This window comes from Carlito syrichta, unplaced genomic scaffold (genome assembly GCF_000164805.1).
Source record: "Carlito syrichta isolate Samal-C Ts95f unplaced genomic scaffold, Tarsius_syrichta-2.0.1 Scaffold302219, whole genome shotgun sequence".
NCBI classification, from domain to species: Eukaryota; Metazoa; Chordata; class Mammalia; order Primates; family Tarsiidae; genus Carlito; species Carlito syrichta.
The window spans coordinates 300,308-322,928 of record NW_007246315.1 but is presented as its reverse complement, the minus strand read 5'-3'; the positions used below and the strand labels follow the sequence as shown (position 1 = coordinate 322,928).

At 40.0% G+C, this 22,621-nt stretch overlaps 1 protein-coding gene across 1 annotated transcript in view; it reads left to right on the top strand.

Annotated features, from left to right (window-relative positions):
- The first annotated feature begins 15,220 nt into the window (after positions 1-15,220).
- The window catches only part of CUNH1orf21 (chromosome unknown C1orf21 homolog), a 156,462-nt gene continuing 149,061 nt past the window's right edge, over positions 15,221-22,621 (top strand). The window contains exon 1 of the mRNA XM_008056110.1: positions 15,221-15,440. Coding sequence (XP_008054301.1) covers positions 15,347-15,440 — 94 coding nt within the window. The 5' untranslated portion in view covers positions 15,221-15,346. The remainder of the gene's footprint in view (positions 15,441-22,621) is intronic.

Sequence of the window (22,621 nt, the reverse complement as noted above, 5' to 3'; positions counted from 1 at the left end):
TGACCTGTTGCTTTTATCAGTGTGATGGCCTAGTCCATCAAATGGACTATTCTAATATCAGTAGACAGGACTACAGTGCCTCACCCACTGTCTTTGGTCTTCTTGACTGAATGTTGTTGGTGTCCAGCTTCTCATAATGGGCGGTTGAGTTGTAGGAGAGGGGGAAGTACTACAACATTCAATAAGTCCAAGATGTTTGGCCTTAGCACACTGCATGGCCAGCCACCTGACCTGGAGAGTTGTGGTAGGTTTGGGTCTGCATGTCCTAGGACACTCCAAATGATAGACTTGCTCCTGATCGCTGCTGCCTCCCACATATATATCTTATCAGTGAGCCCATTTCTTGGGCTACAAAACCAAAGCCACCAGCCAGGAGACAGCTAATGGTGAAAAGGGACACAAGTCTGGCTGCCATGTTTCCTGTCTTGTAGACTGACGATCTTTGGCTTTTTTGCTGATGTCATTGTATATCTGTTTTTTTGGAGTGAGGATAGCAGGGTAGGAGAATGGTTAATCTTGCAAGAACTCATACCATGAATGATGAAGGGTAGACTCCTGTTTTATTCCTGCTTGATTTGTTTGCTTCAGTGGGGAAAACAAATGATCATGTCACCCTATAGTGAATTTCACTTTCTCTCTGACATACAAATAAACAGCCTCCCATGTTTCATTTATTTTTGCCACTGCCGAAATGGTTGATTTAAAAAAAACACATTGTTTTGCTGCTTTCCTATGTCATGACCTTCACTGCTGGGTAGGGAAAGAAAATCAGTAAAATATATATATTCTTTAAAAAAACTACAAGTTCCCATTAGAAACCAGAGTCCATTAAAGTGAGATGGACGAGCTGATAAACCAAACCAAACTAAACAAGGAGGAGAACATGAGTCTTTATTGTTTTTCTTGTGGTGCATCTTAGAGATGAGGATTCACCTTCCATTAATTCATTAAGACAAAACACTGAAATGCCTCCTTTCTTCTTGTCTTCTTTATCTGGTGGACAATACCTAGTAACGGGTACATTTTAAAATTTCCATTAAAAATGTGCATTCAACCCATGACATATAGTATGTTTGGTGTTGACTGTTAGAAGATTATTACAGATACTGGCTAATTTGGGTTTTCCCAAGACAAAAACCTAATTGACAACTTTGTGGCCTCTGGTTCCAAGTAATATCTATACTTTCTATTTATGTTCCTTGACTTCCAGGTTTGTGGAACCTGCCAAGAAAACTCATGGGTTTTGTGATCTACTCATCATTGGCCAATGTCAGCTTGTAATTAGCCAAACCTGACTTGAGCAGTGGGTTTATAGGCCCATGTGGTGGAGGTATGTTGATATTTGGCTATTGAGGGCACAGATTAGGAGGTCTCTTGACATTCTGTTCCTAGGTTACTGAACCCTGAATTCCTGAACCTTGAATATAGCATTTGTGTTCTAAAATTGCTACGATGGTTGAAAGCAGCTGCTGTGTATGTTTTGGAGGGAATAGAGTGAGATATAATAAACAAAACTAAATAGTTAGACACAGTACATCAAAAAGTAATTGTAAGGAAATATTTATGACAAACCTGGAAGTAGATTGATTCTCTTCTCTTCCCCTTGTGACACTGGGAGAATTATTGTTTTCGCGTTTCAGGAGTTGTTGGGCAAGTGTTTGTAGAGCCGTGGTGTTCGCTGAGTCATGTACAAGTCTTTGCAATGAAAGTCACCTGATGCAGTTGGATGCTGCAGGCCAGACTTCCTGATGTAGGGGTAAAGTTGGAGATGTCAGTCTTGGGTAAATATTTTTCTCTTTTCCTTTGTATTCCTTTTATACTAAATTGTTCTCTTCTGTTCATTTTTTTAATCATATGAACAAAAGTTTCTATTTAAATGTAACCTTTACTCAGAAAACAATTTTCCCAAGTTATGGTGTAATTATACTATCAACATTTGACCTTTTATACAGTATCTAATAATCAGAAATTTCCAGATGCACTTTTGGTAAAAGTTTTTTTAAAACATAATTTTCTACTTCCCTCATCTTGTACACTTTTGCTTTCTGACCAACATATTAAATGACAAATGTTTATTAATCTCCTCCTTTGTGTAAAGAATTGCATAGAATCAAAGACATTGAAAGCATGGCTTGTCCTGAAAAATTTATAAATGAATTAAGACACCAAGACAAAAATGCATAAAAGTTAACAATATAGAACAATACTACATACGTCCCAAAGTTGTGTATACAATTATTTCCTAAATGAGAGGTGAATGCTAACTTCAGAGGGAGGGAGACTCCTTGTGGGCCAAGTGAGACTGAGATGGAAAGATGACTGACTGTAGACATGCAGCAGCATGAATAGTTGATGAATGGGCCCTCTAGACACTTGCTGATGTCTTTAGGGAAGGGATGACCTGAGTGGCCTGGAGCAAGATTTCTTAGAGGTGATAAGACTTGCTTTGGGCCTTGAAGGATGGGTGGAATTTGAATAACAGGCAGAGATTAATGAGGAGGGCTATCTATTTAGGGGAAGATGGAGCAGAGGAAGTTAGGGTTAGAATATGAAAATTCATACACGGGTTAGTAGCTAGAGTCTAAACTGGCTGGAACAAGATGCCTGTAGAAAGCTCTATGGGATTTGAGATGTAGATGGATAGCCTTGGGTTCCATGAGAAGGAGTTTAAGCTTTATTTTGGAGGCATTCATTATTATTATTATTATTATTATCACCATCATTAATATTATTATTGAGTCGGGGTCTCTGTTGCTTGGCTGGGTTGCAGAGGCACAATCACAACTCACCATTTTGAAGAGGAAGTTCCTGTTCTCTGCCTACTAGGACACCCAACACAGCAGGGAAGACAAATACAGTAGATGTTTCTGCCCTCAAAACACTTTGTGTCTCATTAAAGAGAGAAGTCCAAGAAATAGCAAGTAATTAACTCTCTGACTAAGAGCTTAGAAAACAGAGAAAACTCAGGGAAGTCATGAAATGGTATAAAGGCTTCTTCCTGGAAAAATATAGTCTGAAGTGGAAGTGGAGAGTTAAGATTGTAAACAAAATATGGGCGAAAGGTAGTCTTTGAGATCCACCTGATGTGATGAAGTGATGAAGAGAATGATAACTGCCTCTGAGGAAGAGGTGACAGCATGTCAGCAGGGCTGGGTCCTGGGGAACCCCTAGTTAGTTGCCTAAAATCACCCTTAGTTTTCTCTTGGTAAAATTAGGAGCCTTGACCCCACCCGTGTCTAGCTTGGAAATTCAGGTATACCTTGAGCTTTACCCCCAAAGTGTGCGTCATGAAGGATTTGGCCAGAAGGAGGACCCTACAGAATCCATGCATTAAGAATCTTAATTTGTCTTTCTTACAGAGAATTAAAAGGATAATTTTTAATGTATAAGAAGTAAAATGTTTTACTCAACATTTTAATCATTTTCTGATGCTTTTTAAAACTGCCAGTAGGGGCATCCTGATGTCCATTGGACATGACTGGGTGAGTTTGTTCCTCTTTCAAAGAGGCATTAAACAAACACACAAAAAAAATGATGAATTTTTAAAAAGCGATGAATAAGTGAGAGGTTTGGTGGCTCAGAAAATGATCTGCAAATTCAAATTTTAATTTGGTTTTTAAAAAGATTTCAGATCTTAGAATTAGAAAATACATGTCTTTTATTTTTGCAGACCTGTTCTTGGAGTGGTAATGGTAGTGATGTAATAGAGGTGATGGTAGGATGACAGTCCTCCCAGATTCAGGAACATTAAGCAGTTTGCATCTTTGTCAAGTGCAGGAATGTAACTACCATAGCTGGGCTACCCATTGAAGGTCTTGTGACAGCTAGGGACACTTGGGGCCAATGTCCCCTTAAAATAGAATACGGTCAGATCCTCAATGTAAACTGTTGCTGCTATGCCTTTTTCAATAAAGGGGTTTACCATCAAGCCATACATTTAGTGCTCCATTCAGATAAACCTTCAACCTTTTAGGCCTTAGATTAGAACTGGATGTGATCGGATGGAGAATATTAATGCCACCAGGCACGGGATGATACAGACATGTCTGAGGTCTCCTGGTGGTCGGCCTCAGGAGTATTTCTCCTGCCCATGTCGTCCAGTTCCTCTGAGCTTGTCACTCTGGACTCTTGCTTTAAGTATATTTTGCAGGACAAGCAGCAAAGAACACCATGTTCACTAATTACACTGCTTCAAATGGGGAGCATTGGGCTGATTTAAAATACTTATTTTAGAGTAGGCTGCAATTTTGGGTAACATTTACGAGGTCATATAGCTTATAACCTGTAACCCTGTGTGTTCTTTAATAGCTTTTCAGTGGCTGAAGAAGAGCATCAAGGTTAGGGAAGGGCATCTTACCCTCGCTTTTTTATGTTTTTGCTATCTCAAACCCAATTAAACATCCCAGAAATGATGGTAGGCACAGAGGAAAGATTCTTGAGTCCACAGTCATGAGTGAACTCATCAGGGTCAAGAGAATGCTGGTGCATTAGAATGGAGAGGCCATCACTCACTGACTTTGCTTTGTCCTCCTGGGCCTGTTCTCTCAACTTCTTACTTTTTGTTTTGTTTTGTTTTCAGTAGAGGATTGCACAGAATGTGTTTTAGCCAAGCCACTACAAAATCAATGAAGTTTCAAAAAGTCTTGAGCATTTCTTAAGAGCAGTATGAGAACTGAGGTTCCCTTTTTTGTTGTTGTTTAACTCAGTTAAGGTTAAAGGGACATTAATTTATGCTCTCTGAAAATGGTATTTATAATTTCAATTTGTTTGGTATTTAAGGACGTCATCCTTAAATAGTTCTTTGTTATGTAAAGTTAATCAAAGATTTAAATTTTAGCAGAAACAAACAAAACCTTGATTTTCTTTCTTTTTAAGATGAGCAAAATTAGAAGCACTGCTAAATATTTCTGGATTCTAACTGAAAATGAGAAAATGGACATCAGGGTCTGGCTGTCTTATGCATCTTGGAATCTCTGGTCTCTAGGGAAATGTTGAGAACTAAGCAAGTTCCCCCAAAATGATTGTTGAAATGAATAAGTAGCATAATTTTCTAGGGCAGATTAAGGCCTACCATACAAGTGCCAAAAGCTTTCAAAATTCCATTATGTTGGTATGATATTACATATTACTCCTTTTCTATTTTTTTAGGGAATATATACTGAACATAATTTAAAATTGTATATGATAACCCAGATAAACATTTTTTTTACTTTAGTTATTGGTGATACCCTAAAGAAGTCATAAAGGTGTTCATGAAGGTGACCCAGGACATGGAGCTGAGGGGCACTCTCTTTCTTAAAAGCCCCCACATCTGTTTGTGAAAAGAGATTTCTAAGAGAATTCATTCATCCAACATTTACTGTGGACCTACTGTGTGCTGACGCTGTTCTAAGAGGCATATAGATAGGAATGATGAGGAGATGGCCATGGTCTTGGAAGTCAGCCTGGTGAAGGAGACAGACACTACATGTGTAATCATAGGAAAATGTGAGCTACACACTCACTGAGGACGTGACGAAGCTTGGGAGAGCTCACTGACCTTCACTTGTCCATACACAGCTTTCGCCTCTGAAGCCCTGGGATGTGCCACAGAGAGCTGACCTTTCCATCCCCAGCACAGCAGATGCACCTGCCACTTCGCAGGGCTCTCCTTGCAGGTGATGCATGGGGACCATGTGCCTCTGCTACAGAACTGCTGCCTCCTGCTTTCTGTCTGTGTGCAGTCTGCCTGTTTATCTTTGGTACTATTCCTAGGAACCACTGAGATGCCAAAATTAGCCTCTCATCTCTCTGTCTCCTCTTTCTAGAGTCTTTTGCCTTTGTCCCTCTCATCTTAGAGTTCATCACCATCTCATTACATAATAATGATAACAATGATGATAATGACAATCTCCATCTCTTATTGTTTATCATGTGCCAGGTACTGTCCTAAGCACTTTACATATATCATCTTATCTACTTCTCTCAAAATTCATGAGGTCTTATCCTATTTTATAGATGAGGACCCAAGGCACTGTGACATAACTTGCTCAAAACCACACAACTCCCTTCCCTCTATCAATCACAAAAGCATAAAATATTGGGTATAATCTTCACATCTTTAGAACTTTTATAGTGTGTGTATGATAAAGAGAAAGAGTGTCTAAGTCCTTCATCAACAAAGAGGTTTTATGTTTGTTTTCTCTAAGTTTTCAGAGAACATCTAGCTTTTGAACTGTTCTAGACCAAGCATGGAGGTTCCAGAAGACAGAATTTCAGGTAATCACAACTTTCCTCTAGAGATGCTTATTTCAGAAAGCATGCTTATTTCCTGCCCAGCAGGAAAGGGGTGTGTTTACTGAATCACCACACTTTCCGCATATCTGTAATAATGCAGCTTGAGACACAGCACAGGCAGAGGCCTTAGGCCAGAGCTGGCACTGGTCTCTCATAGATAATTTAATTTATTTTGTTAAGGAGGGGGAAAAAGGAGGAAAGAAATTATTCTGGGAGGGAAGAAGGATGTGTGTTTAAATTTCAAGGAAACAATTTTTTAATTTGTAGGATTCAAATCTTTTCCCAAGTGTCACTACATTACTTTATTAAAAGTATTGATAATAAAAAGAATATTAAATATATCTCTACCCAAGTACAGGTACCATATTAAGCCCTCAAATAAAATACAAGTAAGCTATTTTGTTTTTAATCTGGTCTCCCTTTTACTTCTAATGATTAGCTTAGATAATTCACAATCTTTCATGTCTATTGTTCATGTTTGCTTATCTACTACAGTAATCAACTTAAGGCTACCATACTAGCTGTGTCCACAGTTAATTTAGGGGCTGAATTGAATACAAAATCTGGAATACACTGGATTTGTATAAAAGTTGAGACTTTCTAATTCAGCGAGGAAATACGTACTTTTCATTTGTGTGCATGAGATGAGGGGTCAATGGCATTTACTCTTTTTTGTCTTCTGGCACTTTGAAAGTAACCTGTGGGTTTCTGAGAGATTAATCCAACTACAATTCTCTATTGTAGTATATGGTGTGAGGGAGGATCACCAGCTCAAATCTGGCATGGCATCTTTTTCACTGTCCTACCTCTCAACACATTCTTACTGAGGGTCTGCTCAGAGTAGTGCATTTTGCTGGTTGTTCCTGCGTCTCTTGGTGCATAAAATAAAGCTGGGGCAAGCACTAATTTATTAGCTTGAAATATCTTCTGATGCTCAAGAGCATCTCTGTTCTTTCGTTTGCCTACAATATACATTAGTCATTGGAACTTTATTATGTTTACAATCTGTTAGCCCTATCTGAACACTGGATTTCCAAGGACCAGAATCACACCTGTCCCTTATAATATATATCAACACACAGAGTGCTAGGGAAGTTTTTCCCTGGCCATTCTGAAAGGATCACGCCTTGTTTTCTTTGATTACAATCATATTGTGCTTTGTAGTAATTTGTACTTATTCTCCATTCACTTTCTTGTAATTTCTTGATTTATATATCTCCCTTTCCATCTGTTTTCTCTTACTTTATCTGTTTATTTCTGATCATGATTGGGTTAGGCTAGCAGGGTCACCTTCCAGGAGCTTCTGGACAAGCTAATTCCTGGATCTGATAGGAAATATCCTATGCCTGGTATCGCAGAGTATGCACAGAATATTACCTTGCACATACAAGGGCTTTTCAAAGCATTTCCTTATCTACTTAGTTTTTCAAAACAATCCAAAAAAGGAGAGAGGAAAACCAGGTGCTGCTATTATTATTTTGGGATACTAACAAGGAAGTTACATGACTTTGTCCCAAGTGACATGAAGAACCAGCAGCATAGCTGTCAAGAAATCCCAGTCACTGATAGCTTCCTATAAAAGCAGTGGCACAGAGATCTCCCACTGACACAGGTTGACAGCTTTCTGCAGATACTCTTGGTGTTCTGAATTATGGAAATGGAAGAAGAAAGAAAACTCAAAGTCCAGAAATGCCTGTTGCTGGCCTTGACCTCTAAGGAGCAAATCTAGAAGCCATATAACTCTTCTGCATAGGTCAACACTGCTGTGGATGTGTGACTTAACCAAGATGTGTAACTTCAGTCTTGCCTTCCCAGAAACAGTGTTAACCATGCATGAATTTATGTGAATATATACAGGTAACACAGAGAAGAGTTTTCTGATACAAGAAAAAGGCAGAAAACTCTTAAATCCTTAGCCAAAGAACAATTATTCTACAAACTTTTTCTAACCAGCTCCCAAGAAACAGTGTTAAGATTAATTTTATTCCTTAAAGGTAGGCTAGAGAAGAGAAAACAGGGGAGCTAAGCTTTATTCATTTTTCCAGTTTATTCACAATTGAGATCACCATTGGGCCAAAACATCATTGGCAATAATCTTTAGAACTTGGGGCTTCCTGGAAATTTGGGGATTTCAGACTTGCAAGAATATCTTAATCGAGTAAGTGTGAAAATAAAAAGTATACATGAATTGAATCTAGGTAAGACATGGCCTTTTTATAAGTGGTCATTTTATTCTTATCACTTTTTGGATGTATGTTCAGGTAGATCATAGAGTCAAAGAAAGAGGCTCAGAAACAGGATTTTTCTCTCTCCCTTTCCATCTGTTTTCTCTCATTTTTTCTGTTTATTTCTGATTGTGCTTAGGTTAGGCAAACAGGGTTGACTTCCAGGAGCTTTCTGAACAATATGATTGCATGCAAGGCTGTTACCTGCATATGTTCACATAAGTTCATGCGTGGCTAAGACTATTTCTGGGAAGGCAAGACTGAAGTCATACATCCTGATTAGAGTCACACATTCACAGCAGTGTGGACCTATGTAAAAGAGTTCTGAGCCGTGGTCCCGAGGCAGTCATGCAATGGCTAAGACCAGTGCTGGGGGTCCTCACATTCTCTCCACTTGCCACCTTGCCTCCTTGTCTCTCCACTTGCCACCTTGTCTTTCCACTTGCCACCTTGCCTCCTTGTCCCCATACCTAATTGCCAAAATCCAGCAGAAACGTATCCTATAGCATAAGGACTTATTATGATGTTTCTGAGAGCCACTTCTGTACAGTTATTAAGTGCACATGTGAGAGTTTTCCCACAGAGAAGGCAGAAGCCAAAATTCGTGTGTCTTTGGAGTTAATAACATATTGTCATCAAATGAGTGTGAGGCGAGGAATATTTTGTGATGCCAGCAATTGCTGAGTAAAACAGGAGGGTTTGATGTTCCCAGATTATCCTCATGTCAAATGTGACATCTCTTTATGTATTATTTTTAACATTCACAATGAAATATGAAATGGTGTTATCAGTAGCCGAAGGATACCAAAGCTTCAAGATTACAAATCACTTCTAAGCTGCCTTTCTTCTTCCCCCTGGTGGGCTGCTGTATTAACACTCATTATAGCTAGGCAGAGCAGATGGGCAAACAGACTGATTAGTTTTAACTATATATATATATTTTTTATTTTTCCTTTATGGAGCTTAGATGTTAGCGCTTTCTTCAATAAAAGAAGCTAGTTTTTAAATGGTGCCTTGCCTTGATTTCCCTTTTTAATCAGAAAAAGAAAGAGGGCACTTTGCTCCTGATCTGTTAGTAATGTGACTATATCCTTTACTAACTGCTGGCTTCATGGCTCCCTATGTGCCCATTGCAATCAGAGTTAGATTTCTCTCCAGTCCTCCAAGGCTTGTGGCATGTATTTAGGTTCCTCTGGCCTAGGATTTCTTTATGCAGTTTGTCACTTTTAATTCATTTACTTGAAGTCCCTTTCTTGACAAGGAACTACAATATTTTTGACTTTTGCATCCAAAATGCAAAAGCCATGACTAATTAGTGGAAAGTGAAATTCGCCATAATATTATGTAAATATAAATATTTTCCTGTAGCCTTTTTTAAAAAATCAAATGTCTCTGATTTTTCTCAAAAACAGATTTTGCTTATTTTTTCCTTTCTGGTTTTATCAAAGTAGATTTTTTTTAATGAAATCATGTTTCCAGTTCAAAAAATTAAGGTAAAGAAAAGCACAATCATAATAATCTTTGCTTATAAAAGACCAAAGGTATTACGTGTACGTAACATGTGATATGTATTTATATAATAGTAATGGACATACTTGTGTGGGGAGAAGAACTTTCTCATGCTGTAACACGAAGTGTTCTGGAATAATAATTCCCCGTATGACATCTGAAGAGGCTTGAGTCAGGGTTTAAGGAGAGGAAGGATAAACATTCATGGTTACACATATTTTAATCCTTTTTTGAATTTAAATTGAATTTACAAATTTGCAGATATATTTTATCAAAAGCAGGGGAAAATATCTATAAAGATGGTATTAAATTAGGTTAGCTCAAGGCATTATGGATTACACATTCTAATTACATGGTGCAGGATAATGTAGACATACAGCCATTTGGGGAGGGTTTTACACAAAGCCATGGACAGTTAATTGGACCCCGTGTCTTTAGAGGTGCCTGCCGATGCTATAACATAGATCATTCAGATTAAAAAAAAAAAATCATTCTTAGTGGGACTTAGTTTTAGAAGATTCCATCGAACATCAAAGGCATGCTTCGATTTAATTCTCACACTGTGATCTGTGACTTCAGAAAGAGCATGCTGTTAATGACAATATGTGAAAACGAGACTTTCAGATCTGTTCGGTGTTGTGGTCTCTGCACGCTTGTTTGCAAAGACCTACCTCTCCAAGGGCTGTGGTTTCAGAGAGGTAGATGAATAGAGGGTGTGGGGGTTGGGAGACAAAAGCGGAGCAAAGCTAATGGAAAACGGAAACTAAAAATTGCTAGTGTTTAGGTGAAGGATAGTATAAACCAAAGGGGACCTTTTTTTGAGCAGATGATTCTTCCACTCCTTAGGGATACTGAAAGTCTGATCAGTTGGAGGTTGCAGTAGGATTGAGGTTAAATAAAGAATTTTCAGTGGAAATGAAACCTTGACATTGCATCAGGCTATACATCAGGCTAAAAAGAGATGCAGATCCAGGGGTGTTTTAATGGTGCTTCGTTAACCGTGGTCAGGTCTCAAACCTGACAGCTAGTGACACACCCCTTCCCAAAGCTGAGTCAAGATCCTGTAGGGTGAACTCTTCGTCACCCTGCAATAACTCTACCACATTGCTGCGAACTGGTCTTTCTAATACTCTCTTTCTCTGATTGTTCCTATTCTGTGAGGACAGAGAAGGAAATCATATCTTGTCTTGCTTACCACTGTATACCCGGTACCTACTAAACATATATCTATCACTTAGTAGTTTTAAATAAATATCTGTTGATTAAATGATTGAATAACTAGACACATGTTTATGTACAGAATCCAAAAGACAGTAAAAAGTTTTCTTCAGTGATCCATGATGAATTGGAGATCTTCTGCCTCTCAAATGACTTCATAAGGATCACGTTCAAGTGGGCAAATTATTAAATATAGTTCTGATGAAATTGTAAAACTTGAAAACATCACTCTTAAATTTAAATGACTGTTGTAAAATACATAGTGTGTATGTTTCAGAAACAAAATCTACACATATTTATGATTTGGTGAGAACTTATATTGAACTATAATGTGCTTTTAAATATATATAATTAAATTGAAACTTCTTGAGTCATCATTTGAATTGAATGTAAGTCATGTCTAATGTTTGTTAACTTACCCCTCATCCCAATGCCTGAAAAACAGAGACATCCTTTAAAAAAAAAATTCTTATATGTTTTCTTTTTGCTAGGCTTTTGCAGTATATTTAATGTTCATATAATTTTAATTTTTAAAATTCAAGTAAATTTTTTTTATGCAAACACAACCTTTAAAACAGAGAAGAGATACCTCACTAGATGGTTTTTCAGCGGCATCAAAGGATAATTCATGTCTTGGGTTCTTACATTTGCTTCATGGGTAGCATGAGACCGTAAACATGAAATTGGGAAAGCAGGAGGCCTCCTGAGAGGATGATTGTAATGTTCTCAGTGTACAGTAATGCTTTTCTGAGGCTTGTTAATTGCCTCTCCTATTTGTTTTTTTTGAGTTGGAGTCTCACTCTGTCGCCCAGACTGGAGTGCAGTGGCCACTCGCAGCCACCGCAGCCTCCACCTGCTGGGCTCCAGCAATCCTTCCGCCTCAGCCTACCAAGTAACTGGAACTACAGGTGCATGCTACCACACCCGGCTAATTTTTTGATTTATTGTAGAGATGAGGTCTTGCCAAGTTGCCTTGGCGGGTCATGAACCCGCGAGCTCAGGCAATCCACTCACCTCAGTCTTCCAAAGCGCGGGATTACAGGCTAAGCCACCGAGCCCAGCTCTCTATCCTATTTTTACTTTGTTTATTCCGAAAAAGTGGCAACAGACAGGCAAGGCGAGGTTTCCCCCCACTTGGGTCTTCTCTCCTGTGTATGTGATAGAGTGTGAGGTGGTTTTCCCACGCTTTCTTTTTGAATAGTAAGGAACCCGTGTCTGGGAGCCCACACCTGGTACCTTGGCGATGATGCTAGAGATGAGGCAGCATCCTGAGAAGGTGCTGACTGAGAATGCAAAGCAGCAATAGTAGAAGCAATAATAATAGCACCAGCAGGAACAAAAGCAGCAACAGCATTGACAACAGCAACTCTCAGCAGCTTCCTGACTAGAGGAGGGTTTTTCTTCTTGCTGCCTTTAGAGCTGACTCCCTTCTCCTAACACTCTTGTCTAATATTTCCCTCATGTTTCTTCAAAAACAGAGGGGAGTTCTATACTACTAATTTTATATTTTCTCACAGTGTGCTCAAACTTGGATCAGGGAGACTACCTATATCTTATCACGTTTTGTAGTTTATTTTTATTAAGTTGGAGGGAGGTAGAAAGACCTTCGCCAGACTCTAGAAAACATCAACAGTCCTGTCCTCCACCCTGCTCTCAGCTCCCACCTGACCCCTCTGAAACAAGCACACACAAAAATGCCATGCTCTTCCATATTCTAGTATCTTAGTTTAGGCTGTTCCTTGCCTCTGAATGATGCTTCTGTCCTTTCAGCTTGATAAATTTTTGCCAAACCTTTAAGACCCTTCAAACATACCACTTCTTCATTTAATTCCTGCCTTTGCCCATTCAGTTTAATCTGGATTTTAAAATTCTGCATTGTCATAGATTCCTGTGAAACATCTATCATAGCACTTACTATACTGTATTGTTGCATTTGTTTTGTTTTGTTTTGTTTTTTTGAGTTGGAGTCTCACTCTGTTGCTCAGGCTGGAGGTCAGTGACACACTCACGGCCAACGCAACCTCAAACTGCTGGGCTTGGGCCGTCCTTCCGCCTCAGCCATCCAAGTAGCTGAAACCACAGACGCATACCACCACACCTGGCTAGTTTTTGTGATTTATTGTGGAAGTCTCACCAAGTTGTCCAGGCTGGTCTCAGACCCCCGGGCTCAGGCAATCCTCTCACCTTGGTCTCCTAAAGTGCTGGGATTACAGGCTGAGCCACTGTGCCCAGCCTGCATTTTTAAAGGTGTCAGCATCTCTCCCTCATAAGGCCTCTGAACTCTAAACACTAGTGTGAATAGACCGTCAAACAGAAATACCTTAGCTTTGAAGACATTTCTGCTAAGTGTGTGTGTGTGTGTGTGTGTGTGTGTGTGTGTTTCTGTCCATGCTTGGATTTTATATAGCTTTAAAAAGATGAAAATGTGTTAACGTGAGGTTACTTAAAGTATAGAGAAGATAGCATTAACCATCTGGGGAAAAAAATCTTCCTAGTTTTAAAACTTCACCAACCAACCCTACACTTCTTATTAATTATTTAATATAGCAGAGATAGAGAATAGCTGAGAGGCCAGGTGTGGTGGCTCACACGTATAATCCCAACACTGTGGGAAGCTGAGGTGGGAGTATCCCTTGAGCCCAGGAGTTGGAGAATACTCTGAGGAATTATATGGACATGACTAATGTTCCAGTCATTGTCAATATTTATTGCAATTTGTATTTGCCTGGCTTAATTTAAAATCATTACCTTTGTATCTAAGTTCACTTATCAGATTGATTATGCTAATTTGAAAAATTCTCTTTGCCGAGATTTTATGATTAGATTTCTACATCCACAGATATACTTAGTGCTCTAGGAAGGAAGGCTTGGGAGCAGAGATCTTGCTGGGAGAGAAAGCTTGCGGCAACTGTGTGGTAGCACTGTCTGTGAGGCTGGAGAAACACCGACTATTCATAAAGGCAGGGGGCAGTGTGCTCCTTCACTCTGCCAGGGATCTGAGGAGGGAAGGACCGTGTTACGGTGGGATGGATGGCGACAAAGGGATGGGTAGGAGAGACATTTCCATCTGTAAGACTGGAATAAGTCGTCTACGGACTGGAATGGTTGGATAAGGATGATGAAAGGGTAAACAGAAATGAACACGTTGAGCCCTGAGAATTCAGGCAGCCACCCTGGGTGGGGCAGGGAGAGGTAAATTCATTTCAGTCCACCTGAGAATTAGCTCCTTTGTGGTTTATCTGTAAATACTCTTTAAGCCTTAGGAGAGGTCAGGAGAGGCACAAAGACTGTACCAAGGGGTAGACAATGCTTTGTTTGCTTTTCTTCATATTCCTGCATCTTCTGCTCAGTCCTTAAAACATTCTGCCAGCTGAGCAGAAAATGGACAGAAGTCAGTTTAATACCTTGCCCCGCCTCCTTTCTTTGTTTCCAAAATGGTGTCACCTCAGGTAAAATAAAATATTGAATGATTTTTAGTCTTAACCAGAAATATTGTGTAAACGAGCCCATGTTTGTCTGAGAAGAAAGGCTGCCTTTTCCTGGCAAAATTTGAGGAGTTGGGAGAGCTGGCCTGAAGGGTAGGATGGGGAAGGTTTAAGAACTTTTCTCAGCCTCCTGAACTGGGTGGCTCTCAAGAGAGTGCTCTCCTTACTCTTAAGGGTTTTGAGATTCCAGAACATTAGTAAATCTATACGTAGTTTAAGTGTATGCGTGGCAAGGAGGAGTGCTCAAATATTTATTTGAATGAATAAGTACTTATTTTTGGTATCTCCTCAAAAAGTTCACCCCTCAGCCATGTGTTGTGCTCCTGATTTTGCTTTCTCAGTGGCAACCAAGTAAGAATAAACCGTGTGGTTCTTCTGTGCCCACCACAAACCAGGCGATGGGTCTATGCATGAATTCTAGTGTGCTGCTGGCCACAGCGCAGCAAGATACTGAGGCTCGCATTCTTCTGGGGTCACCACCCATTCTGATGTAGCTTTCTGTTCTTGCAGGTGCACACATCTTGACTGACTCAGCAGCAAGGTGGATTTCCTTTGTGTTTAAAGAAAAAAATGTCCCCTTGTCTGTAGAGATGATTTGCAGTTCAGCCCGGCTGAAGCTGACCGAATGAGACTATGGGCTGTGCCTCCGCCAAGCATGTTGCCACTGTTCAAAATGAAGAAGAAGCCCAGAAAGGCAAGAACTACCAGAATGGAGATGTGTTTGGCGGTGAGTGCAATCCAGCTTTACTCTTGACTTGTTGACTCTAGACTTTCCCCCTTTTTCTGTTGATGCATATTTGTACATATTTATGCAGTGCTTGTGATATTTTGTTAAATGCATAGAATGTGCTATGATCAAGTCAGGGCAGTTAGGATATCCATCACCTCGAACATTTATTATTTCTATGTGTTGACAACATTTCAAGAACTCTCTTTCAGCTATTTTGAAATATACAGAATATTGTTGTTAACTGTAGTCACCCTACTCTGCTATGGAACATTAGAACTTACTTCTCAATCTTTCACTTTTGTGGCAGTGAATAATTATAGCAAAATCAATGCAGATCTTTACATTGGATCATTTACATTCTAGTTTGTTTATTTTTATTTAAAGAAATTTTTTATAAAGATGTGGGTTACAATTCAGGGTTAGGTATACAAATGTTCATTATGCAGATACTCCACATCCTAATTTATACATGAAAGCTTTGAGGTGGATCATGCAGGTTTTATGCGAAAGCTGGCATTTAAATAAAACTTTAAAGAACTAGCAGGATTTAAATAGGTGTGTGGGACAGTAGCCACGGTGTCTTCTGGTGGGGAACTGTCAGGCTAAAAACACAAGTACATAAGCAGAGGGAGTAAGGATTTATAAATAAGGGAGTGAGGTGTAGGGTTAAGAGAGAATGAGTTCTACATTTTCAGATTAAAAAATACAAATATAACGAAGTTAATAATCACCTTTTAACCTCTGTATGATGATTTAAGCTGACTTTAAGATATCTAATGCAAAGGCCACGAACTGCCACTCTATGGCCACATCTGGTTGGCAAATATATATTTTTTGCTACCCCCCCAATCATAAAACAAAAAGCAGGACAGCCTTTACAATCAAGATGTTTCCCATAAAATCCCATGTTTCTTCAGAAGATCTGGCAACCTTGGGTCTTTGATCTTCGCACCAGTCAGTGGGTGGGGTAGCCATTGCCCCTGCAACTAGGCTGAGCCTCCAGTGAACTGCCAATCCTTCTCTAAGGATGCATGCCAAGTCTAGCTCACTCATGGATATTACCTGCCTGGCTACCTACAGGCTTCTGAGTTTGCTTGTTCTTGAGTTTGTCCCTTAGATGATTAATTATTGCTCTGATGGAGTGTGGCTATGTGAACACAATTTCATTCAGTACGAGGCAGATGAAGCAGTTTTTGCTGAATTACTTTAACAATAACACTTACTACTTAGCATTTACATGACACTTTTTATTTATAAAAATACCTCTTTACTCAATAAGGAATCTCACAGAGGTAGTGTTTACATGTAAATAACTGCAGCTGCTCCATTTGGTCACTGAAGTTTTCCTGCTTGTAGATTCTCCAGCTTTTGGTTCATTGTAATGGTTGTTTTTGTTCCCTGGTGAAGAAGTGGAAATGCTACAAAAGAGCTAATGTTCTAATAAAAATGAACTAGTGGCTGGGTGTGGTGGCTCACTCCTGTACTTATGGCACTTTGGGAGGTGGAGGGACCAGGAGTTTGAGACCAGCTGGGGCAACAACAAAACAAGACCCTGTCTCTACAGAATTAAAAAAAAAAAAATGGACTCATATATAGGAAAATAATTTTTTTGTTTGTTTTGTTTTAAGGAAATGCATTTGTGGTCTGGAACAAATTTGTTTCTCGTGGTGACTACCTATAGCATCAAGAACTGGGGAGAAGAATAACAGATAGTTAGTCATCTTAGTAAAACTGGAGTCTGGATCACTGAGACCACAGTTTCTAGAAAAAGTGCTAATTGGAACTGAAGTCATTAGTCTCACCCTCAAATGCTTAACTTTTAAGAAAAAAATCATCTAACATCAGGGTTTTGTTTAACTTCTATGTGATGTTCTGTGTCATTATCATTTTTATAAGAGAGCTGCCATTTATGGAGCTGCCACCATATGCCAAACACTGCGAGACATTTACATTCGTTTTCATATTGAATTTTCACAACCCTGTGAAATGTGTGCCATCCCAATTTTACATATTGAGAAGCTGAAGCACAGGGAGACTAACTGGTCCAAGGTTGCCCAGCTACAAAGTGATGGAATCCAGATCTCTCAGATGCCAAAGTCCACCTTTCTTTCTCGATATTGTTTGCTGATGCCTTGATGCCTCCCACTGGTCACTCATTCTTTAATGCAAAAAAGTATTGATTGATCTGTATCCTACATGGAGATTACAGAGGTAAAACATCCATAATCCTTGCTGTCTAGGTCTTCATCAGAAGATAAGGAAGCATTGCAAGGCAGGATAAGCCAAATACCATAAGAGGAAAAGATACACATCATGATAAGAGTCGGGATGGACAGTCTGCCTTAAAAGGCAGAATGAGAGCAGATTTTTCTACATAGATGACATCTGAGCCTAGCCTTACAGAACTGGAAGAATCTAAACCTGTCTAAATCTAAACTGATGAGGAAAGGTTAGGTAATGTGAGACATATTCAAGAAGTATAAATAATTCAATTTGAATGGCATATAAAATATAAGTGCAGGAGAATTGGCTAAAAAAACTTAAGTTAGGGTTAAATTATGGAGAACTTGGAATGTCAAATTACATCTTTAGAGAGATAATCTTAGACTGTAAGAGCAAAGATCAGTGGTATTCAGTATATTGTACTTATATCCTGTTTGGCAATGAGGCTACCTAACTGTCTGATTCCATATAGCCAGGAAGACTCGATTGTTCTAAAATACCATGTGTTTTTTGCAAACATTAGCATCTTATAGAGGAGCCTTGGATTAGTCAACTATTGCTGGGTGATAGACAACCTCAGGATCTCAGGGACATTCAAGAAGCGTTTCTTTCTTGATCAGCTGAGTTGGTGGGGGGTTAGCTGAGGTGGCACTGCCCCATGTATCTCTCATTTTCTCCTGGGACCAGAAAGTTGAGGGGCCATGCTGTCCTTTCTCAGAAGGGAAAGCACGCAGGTGAATCCTATAATACCTCTTAGGCTTGAACTTGTAACTGAACACTGTCACTCGCACCCACGTGCCGCTAGCCAAAGTAGGGCACACAAATCAGTCCAAAGTCCAGAGGCAGGGAAGTATACTCTGACCAGAGCCCAACATGGCAAGAGTATGGATGCTGGGAGGGCAAAGAACCAGGGCAAATAACCAGTCCGTCCCAAGTCTGCATGGCGTTTGCTGTCTCTGTGGCTTTATGTCGTCCATGCCACAAAGTGCGGGTAAGGGCTTTGACTAAATTTTGTTCGTCTGCTCAACACTCATATCGAAGTTGTATTTGGGCATTCATCATCTTGTTAATCTTTGTAACGTAAACATTTGCAGATGTGTGGTACTGTGTTAAATAAGGTAGGAATACAGTGGCGGGAAAGCTTCACCAGTCAAAGGAGATACTTTTCTAGCCCTGAAGGGGTCTGGGGGTAGAATTGTCAGAATCCATCGTCAAGGCAGTACCAGTATCCTGCCTACAGAATGCTAGCATTTAAATATGATGAGATAAAGTCCTGTCTGTGTTTCTCCACTTCAATTAGTTTGCCAGGAGAAGACATTTACAAAATCCCAAGGTGAACACAGCTGCTCACAGATGGCTCACTTTTTGACCATTTGTCACCCATTATTTCAGTAGTCTATTATTGCATAATAAATGACCCCAAACGTAGTAGCTTGAAACAGCACAAGTTTATTATTTCAGACAATTCTGTGGGATGGCTAGGGTTCATCGGCTGTTCTCACCTGGGCTCAGTCATGCAGCTGCATTCGGCTGGGATCTCAGCTGGACTCAACTGTCCCAGATGGCTCCAGGCCTCTGCCTACAAGGCCTCTCTTTCCAGCTGGGTAGCCAAAGTTTTCACATGGTGGCTAGCTTCCAAGAGAGGAAGTGGAAGCTGCCAGGCCTCTTAAGACTTGGGCTTGAAAGTCTAAGAATGTCACTTTTGCCGCATTCTGTTGATCAAAGCAAGTTACAAGACCATTCCAGAGATGAGGGCGCACAAAGTCACTCCATCTCTTGAATATGTATGAGCGGAGACCCCTCCAAAAAACTCAGAATTTATTTATAAAAAATTGTATATTTATTCTTACATGCTTAAACTTCAGTCATCTTCAAAGTACTCTCCATTTGATACAATATACCCATCAAGATGCTTTTTCCACTGCTCAAAACAGTTTTTGAACTTGTCAGTTTTGGTCTTTTAGTGCTTCTGTTGTTTTTTTGTTTCATCTCTTCCACACTGGCAAAATGTTTCCTTTTGAGGACTTTTTTCATCCCGGGATTCAAAAAAAGGTCGCTTGGGGAGCCATCAGGTGAATAGGCAGGTGGGGCACGGGGGTCATGCTGTTTTTGGTCAAAGACTGCTGAACACTCAGTGTGGTGTGAGCAGGTGTGTTATGGTGGAGAAATCTGTCACCTGTTTGCCACAACTTGGGGCGTTTCTTTGCAAATCATAAAGCAACCTTCTCAAAACTTCCAGATAAAAAGAAACTTTGGTTGACTGATCTGGAGGAACAAATTCAGAGTGTACTACACAGAGCCCACCCTTCAAAAGATAATTTCAGTTTTTTGGAAGGGTCCCTCATTATATGTGCTTATAGGGAAGGCAGTAATTGCTGGGAGCCAGTTTTGAAGACTGACACAATTGTGAGAGGCAATGAGAACTCCATGACTGGGTTATATTTCAACCTGGACAGTTACATTCTGCTTTCTAAATCACCCCTCTACTTTTCACTGTATAAAGTGGCCTCATTCACTTTTTAAAAGCTAAAATGTTTAAAAATGTTTTAAAAATTTATTACCACATGTTGTTGAAGAGTTGAAAAAGTCTGTGAAGGGTGGCATATTTGAGGATGGCTCTGAAGTATGTTTCTGAGTATGTGTACACACACACATTCGATCCTTTTTCTAAAGGTGTTAATTTAATTTCATAGCTTCTGAAGACTGCTAGGGAGCTTTGATACTCAGTGTGTTTATATAAATGGTAGTTTCCATTTTTCTGAAGGAGTTTGGGCTCTGTGATGTTTTGATTATTTGGGAAACCAACCATCAAATTTGTGTGACAAAATTTCTGTAGATATTCCACCATTGAGAATTAAGTGCCAAATGGCCATCTTGACTCCTAGAGCATTATCACTGCTGTTTACTTATATGTTTTCTTTCACTTTAAATGTTGAAGCACAAAGCCGGGCCTGGTGGCTCAGCCTGTAATCCCGCACTCTGGGAGGCTGAAGTGAGTGGATTGCCTGAGGCCGTGGGTTCGAGACTCGCCTGGGCAACTTGGTGAGACTTCATCTCTACAATAAATCAAAAATTAGCCGGGCATGGTAGCACACGCCTGTAGTTCCAGCTCCTTGGAAGGCTGAGTGGAAGGATCGCTGGAGCCCAGCAGGTCGAGGCTGCGGTGGCCAGGAGCGGCCACTGCACTCCAGTCTGGGAGACAGAGTGAGACTCCAACTCAAAAAAAATTAAAAAATTAAAAATAAATAAATAAATGTTGAAGCACAAAATGTTTCAGATGTCAAGTTCTGTCCTACATTCTGTGGACCTTTCAGAAGTCAAGTTCACTCCAGAAGGTTCTAGCTCCAAATTGAAATTTTCCTTCCCTTGGTTGTCAGGTCAGATGTGAATAGTGGTCAGCAGATCTGCTGAGGTCATTCAGAGGACAGCTGAGCAGATTGCCAAGACCAGCTTGCAAAAAGTCAGTGACCAACAGGTTCGAGTGATCATGAACTAGTTAAGCAAGTTCTAAGGAAAGCCAAGTGCTTATTGAATTTCTTTCAACAGTCATTCAGTTAAACTATTAAAGTAGGTGCATTGAACAGATTCAAGCCTTATTCAGGAAATTAGCATGTCAAAACTTGAGATCTTGATCTCTTCTGCAGTCTACCCCCAAGAAACTCTTGGAGCTATATTGACTATCCTGTTTGCGCTTTTTCTATTTCCATTGTTCAGCAATGTAGGCTTTAAATCACCTTTGGCTCTTGCAGTTAGATTTCCAGACCCTGTGAATCTTACCTTCTCCCAGCATCAGCTTTCCTACCACTGCCAAAGTCTAGGTGGTTATGGCCCCAAATCTGGAGGATTGCAGTGTCCTGGGGCGGGATCTCTGTTAGACCCTTTTATTTTGCTTGTTTTTGTCTGCTTTTAACTGTCCATTTTTGTCTATCAGATTGACTTTTTAAAGGACTCCCCTGTTGGTGCTAAATCTTCTCTTAACCAAGTCCTTAGTTAACATCGAAGGTGTTTGAAGATAGCTCAGACATACCTCTGTGGCCTTGTTTCAGACTCTACTCCACGATTCCCTTCTTCTGCCGCTGGACAATGCAGCCTAGTGACCTCTGTTTGGCATGGGCCCTTTCTCCTGATGTCATCTCTCTCTCTTTTTTCATTCTTTTAAAAAATTTTTTGTAGAGATCAGGTCTCACTAAGTTGCTCGGATTGATCTTGAACTCCTGGCCTCAAGTGATCCTCTGACCTTGGTCCCACAAAGTGTTGGGATTACAGGCATGAGATGCCATGCCCAGCCTCTGACTTCATTTCTTCAAATCTTGCTTGTTATTCAATGTAAACTGCATAGGAAGTCTCTCCTAATACCTTCAGAATGTATCTCTTTCCTGCCATCTCAGGATATTTTTTATGTACTTGACTTATTTTTTATACATCTAATCTCTCTTATGATCTGGTTAACTACCTGAAGGCAAGAACTACATACATCGTCTTGAGAGGATGGAACTCCCAGAAGGCCATGGAACTAGAGGCAGAGAGATTGTGCAGGGGTCAAATTAAGCACTGACCATACCTGCTCCCGCATGTGACTAAGGTAGCCTTGACTGTTCTGAATTTAGTTGAAGGGCCAAGAGGCTCTGGTGTTTGTAAGTACCCCTTTAAATGGAGGTTTTTAGATTGTTGCAACAGATTCTTCTGTGCTGTGTGTGGCAGATGAGGTAGGTTGGAGTTATGAGGATGAAGGTATTCACTAACACACTTAAGAGTCAAGAAAGGTAGATTTATTAAAAGTAAGATATGTTTAAAGGGTACAAAAGGCAGTACAGCCTGCTGTGATAGTGGCCTGAGGTTCTTCCCAGCAGATTTTGGCCTTCTTTTTGGTTAGGGTGAGTTTTTAGGATTCCCATCATGCATTTGAGTTCTGCCATGTAAATGAGGCAGTTCTGATGAGTTGATGTTTGACTTTG